General features: G+C 29.8%; 1 protein-coding gene across 1 annotated transcript; it reads right to left on the reverse strand.

The window, feature by feature from the left end:
• Positions 1-878: 878 nt before the first annotated feature.
• Positions 879-5708, reverse strand: LOC105644022 (protein SIEVE ELEMENT OCCLUSION B). Its single transcript, XM_089718804.1, has 7 exons — positions 5391-5708; positions 4720-4779; positions 3738-4186; positions 3540-3649; positions 2426-2547; positions 1882-2349; positions 879-1781 (listed from the first exon to the last, which is right to left on the reverse strand). The coding sequence occupies exons 1-7, from the start codon at positions 5592-5594 to the stop codon at positions 1143-1145; spliced, it is 2052 nt and encodes a 683-aa protein (XP_089574930.1). The 5' UTR covers positions 5595-5708; the 3' UTR covers positions 879-1142.
• Positions 5709-7123: the final 1415 nt, after the last annotated feature.

The following is a 7123-nucleotide window of genomic DNA, read 5'->3' on the forward strand; positions in this document are numbered from 1 at the left end:
TTTTTTTTTTGTTAATTGTTTCTACTAAAGTATTCTTCTAGCATTCATTGCGATTCATCCATCTCAATTCAGATCCTAATAAATCTTTTTTTTTTTTTTTTTTTTCAATTAAGGAAACATCTTTTGACAATCCAAATGCACTTCGGATTTACTGAATTTACGGAAACGGCCTCAAAATATTTTCAAGCTGGTTGTTACCGTTTTCATTTCTTCGAACGTTTTCAAAATGCGGAAACTCCTTTGCCTTGACATTTCCATGCATCACAGGTTATTAATGCTACCTCAACTACTGGGGGTATTATTTTTTATTTTCACAATTTCAATGACTTACATATGTAGTTAAAATGAGGAAAAAAGATAAATTTATATCTAAATTATAGTTAAATTAACAAATTAACTATAATCTCTATTTTAAAAAACCTATGAGATACTTAAATTATGATTTTATTAATATTTTGATCCTTTTACTGGAAAAAACCTATTTTGACTGTCAATTGATTGGAAAATGATAATTGACCTTACATAATTAACATATGAGGAACCTTTGTTTTCAAAAATTCATTATAATGTCTTTAATTTATGATTATATTAACACTTTAGTCCTTCCATCTGAAACAAAATGACCAAAGTATTAAAGAAACGATAATTAAGGACTTCATAATTTAATAAAGGTATCTCATGTATTAATTTAATTATAGTTTAGGAACCTATTTATATCTTTTTCTTTTTGAAATAAAGATTGGAAGGCTGTCTTGTGGTAATACAGTCTATTTTAATTTGCAAAATCCAGCCAACTGGAAAGTAAATAATTATAATTAACAATATAGGAGTTAATTAGGAAAATGTTGAGCATCCAAATCAAAAACAAAGAACAAGTGTGACAGAGAAGATTTTGAGGCTTAAATATTACAACCTTCAAGTTTTTATTATATCATAGCATTCCAGTTCCTACAGGTGTACATTTTGCAACCTCAACCTGGGAACCAGTTTTAAGACACAAACTAACGAAAGCAGACTCATCTAGCACTAGCTAGACATATTACATTAATCACACATCAACACACAACTGAAACAAACGTAACTAACATAACTAAATTATTCTTGCAACCAACCTCTAGCAGATATTGCATGAGGCTCACTTACTAAACACAACACCGGTACATCAGGTACTTGCTCATTTTCCGGTCACATATTGCACATGTCATCATCTCATGCGGAACCTCGGGAATGGTCGCCGGGAGGACAATGTGGTTGCAATGATGTGCTTGGACAGTATTTTGTTGTTCGATTTGGTGGTTAATTGCTGTAAGAAAAGAGTCAATACTAGTGCCAGGTTTCCACCATGTATTTATTTTTAGCAAAATCTGCAGAATAACTTCCCCGGTTGCTTTAGCAATTTTCTGATGAGATCCCAATTGTCCAAAAATAGTCCATCCCTTATAGCTTCCATTAAAGCTAAGCAAAGTCATCACATCTTTCATTATATTGTCTTGTTTTGCAATTTTTCCATTTTTCAGCCCTGAAGAGAAAATGCTTTCTATTCTAGTCCAGAATCGCCAACTGTATGTTTCTTCCGCTTTCCAATGCACACCAATTTTCTTTGCAGTAATGAAATCGAAAATAGCTTTGTTGGCTTCATCGACTGCATTGCTCTTGCTCACATAAACTAATTCTATGTTCAACTTGGTGAACTCTTTAACACGAGTTATTGCTGCAATGAACTCCTCAATCCATTTCATGTCTTCTCCTCCATAAAGGCATATGATTGGTGCAGGTTTAGTCTGCAATATATATATATATGGAAATTCACCACAGTAAAATCAAATTCTAAAATCTGACAATGAAAATCATTAATACTAAACAGGGATAAAGTAAAATTACCGAGTCAACATGATAAATATCATGAATAAGAATATCTAGCGTCAACTGCTTCTCTTCCCATGGTGATATCTCCGTTCCAGGTGATGATGGGAGTAGACCAGGCAAATGTCCTTTTACCCAAACCAAGTCAAGAGTATGAACAGATTCTGCATGTCCCTTTTGATCAAACGGCACCAATATTGCGTGTTTCGAGAACTTCCACACTTCCTTGATGTATCTGATAACCTCCGGTTTGATAAGTGAAGGGTGTCTTACAGTAAACCATGGCATCAGAGATTGCAAAGACAAAAGTTTCTGTTCATCCAAATTGCCCTCCACGACTGGAATCCAAACAAGTTGATACTGAATATTGTGCATTGCTTTGAAATGTTCGTACAATTTAGCAAGAGCTTTAATCTCTACTTGCCATATGTCAAGTCCAGAAATGAGCAGCAAAACTTTTGTATCCTTTAATACCTCAATTTTCACCTGTAATGTCTCAATTTTAATACCTCAATTTTGACCTGTAATTTATTGACACAAGGGGTAAATTTAAAGAGCAAACCTCTGCCTTAGTGCTGCCCACCACAAGGGGTAGCTTCCCACCCTCCACGTGGAAGAAGGCCTGGAAGATTGCTGTAATGTCTTGGACAGTCTCAAAAAGGTTGACCAGCACATTGTATCCATCTGCAATAATCCCATCATTTTTATATGCCATTTGAAGCAAATTAAATTAAGAATTCGAAGAAATTTGTTTGAATTGGGATGAGAATAAATTTCTTTTCTAACAAAAAAAAAAAAAAAAAAAAAAACTCATGTTCTTCTTTTTCTTTGCATTTAAAAAAAAATTTGAATCAAAAGAAAAATAAATTTTGTTATCTTATCTATCTTTTGTAACGAAGAATTTTTTTTAAGTCAAAGATATTTTCTATCAAGTGAGGTGATAAAGAATTCGAGTACATAGGCTTTAATTAAGTTAGACAATTAATATTTAACATTTAATCTCTACAAATTAAGAGAAGTCATCAAGAAAAATTAATCAAAAAATTAGAAAAAAAAAAAAACTGTGTTCCACTTCATGTGAATAAGAATGATATGATGCCGAATCATTTAAAAAAGTTTAGCATTTTTTTTTTCAGAGATGAAAAGGTTTAGAATTTCGTTATTATTTTATGTTCTTTGAAAAGTATTAATGATATTATTAGTTTCATATTTATAGTAAAAAATTAATTTGAAGAATAAATTTACTTCAAAATAATATTCATGACATTGTTTATTTCATTAATTATTAAAAAATTGAAGAACACATTATTAATATCATTATTGATAATAGGTTTAGTTTTATCGATATCTAAATTAAAAGAAAATCAAATTAAAAAATTAAAAAATAGGAAAAATAATATGCAAAAATATTTTCTTTCTTAATAAATAAAAGAAAATAATATGTCAGACCAATATGATGCGAGCTACACAAAATGTGATAATTCTCTTGTTATTTCACAAAATTAGTAAAATATTTTATGGTTGAGAGGATCAAACCCGAGACTTTTCATTTATCACTAATTAGATTACATATTATTGAGGATCCTTGTTTAGCCTGGTATTTAGATAGTCCCACATACTAGGTGTAGGTTAGATCAAAGTAAAATTACAACGCCCAAGGTGTAAGAGTTTTTTACCAATTTCTTGTTTAATACGAGAAAAATGCTTTTGCAGGATTGTCTGAATACTGCTCACTTTAGTGGCCAGTTCCGACAGTTCCCATGTCATTGTTGCAGCAATGGTGCGCCTGAAATGAGATCATATAAGTAGATGACTTGCTATTTTTTTTTTCCAATTAACCCTAAAAAGAAAAAGATTTAATCAAGCATACTTACTGATTTTTCGATCCAATAAGGGCAACGAAATGAGAGACACAAGTCACAACACTATAAATTGTCCAATAAACAGCTCGGACAATATCAGTTATGACAGTTGAAAATGGCGGTTTATTACTTGTATGATACTCAGAAGGTAAAGTATTGAACTGGAGAACAGTTCGAATTAAGGCAACCATAGCCTTGTTAAGGTCAATAATTGCTCCAGAAAATTGTTCCAATAATTCAGCATCTTCCACGACGCCTTGCAGTTGCTTGAGCAAAGCTATATTTTTGGAAACTGGATTTTTAGTGTAAAGCTCAGTAAGCAGATAAAATTCTCCATACTTGACAGCAAATGCGGCCACCATTATCACCAGCTTCGCATCCCATGAATACTTTGAAAGAAACTTTTCAAGTAAGATTGTAGTTGTTTCTTGAGTATTCCGACCGGAGCAATTGCATGATATCTGCGTATACATGTGTAGATCAGAGAATTAAAATTAGGGTTTCTTTTTATTTTTCACTTTTTTTTAAAAAAATAAAATCTTACATTTGGATGCTTGAAATCATAATTAGCAAAACTACAACAGTTTGATACGGGTTTTTTTTTTAATTTTTCCGAAATTTGCACATCCTACTACTTATGCGAACAAGATAAAAGTTAATAGTGTTTTTACTTTTAAGAGTACGTTTTTGGATTTGAAGAAATATTTGTCTTTTATCTCTTTGTATCAGCAAATTAATTTACTTTATCAATTAGAAAAGCTAGAAGATTTTGTCCTTTACAGTAGAGTTGAAATATAGTACTGTCGAGATGGTCTAAAAATAAATGCACGTATGACTCAGTAATAAATTCAGATTCGAATCTTTTTTTCTAATACTCAAATATATATATAATAACAATACATAAAGGCTTAAAAATTGTATTAGAAGTAACTATTTATAATCGTTTTTCAAAAAAAAAAAAAAAACTATTTGTAATCAACAAAAAATAATTAACCTCGCAACAGATCTTGTTTATAATTTGAGCAGGTACTTCAAAACTTCCTGTAGATGTTCCCTGCAAAAAGCAACTACATGTAAATATACATACATTTTATACTCCACTTCTATGTATAACTCTTTTTTTTTTTTTATCAGAAAACAAAATATTTTATTAATTTTTAATATATCCAGGAAAAATTTAACATTGAAAGACAACTAAACCCAAACCATTAGGCTTACAAAAAAAAAAAAAAAAAATCTCCAACCTAGCATATGAATGCTAAGTGAAAAAATCTGAAATAACCTCACAATACATGAAGAAAAAAATAATAAAATCCAAAATCTTAGAATGAAACTCTTGAGAAAAGTAAATTTAAACTTCGAAGCATTGAAAACAAAGATATAAGAGAAAAGCAGCTATAATCAATAGTGAGTAACTTAACAAGGATTAAAAGAGACTAGAAAGTTTCAAATATATGAGAAAGAGAAAAATCTAATGGGACTTGATCTATCTCCTTCCCTCTTTGATCAGGATTCGATTTCATTAGAAGTACTCAGAGAATAATGTTCATGAATGCACTAAATTGATGTGAAAAAATAATATTGCTGAACGAAATTTAGTTTTAATCTTCTAGTTCAAACTAATGTGAGAATAACTTCCACCATAAATAATTAATTAGAACATACACCACTGGGATTGTCGTGAAGCAAGATCTTGGTAATAATAGAGAATAAGTTTTGAACATCAACTTGGCGACCATCAGGTTTGTGGATTCCTTCAACCTTGCTAATTATTGCAACATCATCGGACTGCAAGAACTTAGGTACAGGAAGTGAACGTTGAATTGTTCGAGTCACTTGCTGCGTGGCACGTGATATTATTCCTGCCATGTTTGGTAGCCGGGAAAGATTTTTGGGTCTGGAACGGAAAATTTAGAGCAGATAACTGAGGAATTATAGAGAAGAGAAAGTTTTGGAACTCTGTTTGGTGAGTTTGGTTCTACACCCTCCTCCTTATATAGGCACAGGTTGGTAAATGTCTTATTATTTTTTTATTTCTACACGTGTCCTCACAATAAGACGGGTAGCATTGGGACAAGGGGAAAATTTATGTAAAACGGGTGTATGAAACCAAATATAAATAGTATTTAGTTCAATCGAAAGTATTTCTAATTATATATTAAAAAAAATAAAATAATCATATTTTTTTTAAAGTGTTCGTCCTGTTCTAAATAATTTTTTTTAGAAGAAGTTCAATAAATAAGGGTGAAATAGTAATTTAATTATTTTCTCTCACTTTGCTCTTAAAATTAATGCGTGAAGCATAATATGTGAATTCCATAATTTTTTTTAGCAGAACCAATAGATATCCCTTTGGCTGTACAATGTAAGTTCCTTTGGATAAAGATAGAGGGAGGCATGAAAATTGGACAACGGCTTTTCAAACTTTTTTTTATGGTTCATTTGCGTAATTAGATAGTTGGTAACATTTAAATTCATTATTGCTCATCATTTAAATTCATATTCTTATCTCAAGAAGTTCTTGTATTTTATTTTTGAGGTTTTTCAGATTTTTTTTTATGTAGCATTTTTATGTAGATTTTAATATTTAAGGGCTGATTGGCTGGGATACAGGGTCTGTTTGGTAAAAATAATTATTTTCAGTAGTTGTAAACTGTTTTAGTTGTATTTAGCTGTAAGCTGTATAGATTTTTAGAAAAATATTATCTTAATTTCTAAAGCTCGTAGAAACCCTATAACACCGAGAGCTATAAAAAAATAGTATTTAGCATTTTTATTTAAAAAGTTGTTGCCGAATATAATCGTAATTTCTTAATTTTATTAAATTTTTTCTGGACATAACTAATTAATAAAATAATATTTCTTTTTTGGATTTAAAAAAAACATTTTTTTGACATTTTTAACAAGTGAATTCTCTGAGAATAAAACTCAAGTCGTCAATGAGTAATGTTGTTGGTTGCTTCATGATTTTTTTCTCTTCCCTCAAAAGAAAATTTAGTTTCCTATTCAAGTTTCATTCCTCCTATATGTGGGCTCTAAAAAAAAAATATATATATATATATATATATATATATATATATATATATATATATATATATATATATATATATATATATATATTTTGCTTAAAAAGCTATTGGGGAGTGCAATAGTAATTTCTTAACTTTATTAAATTTTTTCTAAATATGATTAATTAATAAAATATAATTTTTTTGCCCATAAAAAAAATATAAATTTTTTGGCATGTTTAATAAACGCATTCTCCAAGAATCTAACTCGTGTTGTCAATAAATAATATTGTTAACGTGTCAAGGCATAACATAGTGATAATATATATATGGTTTGAAAATATATTTGGACTTGAATTTCCTTTACCAAATAAATAAATAAATAAAAGA

The sequence above is a fragment of the Jatropha curcas genome, chromosome 3, assembly GCF_041381405.1.
Source record: "Jatropha curcas cultivar XTBG-Jc1 chromosome 3, XTBG_Jcur_1.0, whole genome shotgun sequence".
NCBI classification, from domain to species: Eukaryota; Viridiplantae; Streptophyta; class Magnoliopsida; order Malpighiales; family Euphorbiaceae; genus Jatropha; species Jatropha curcas.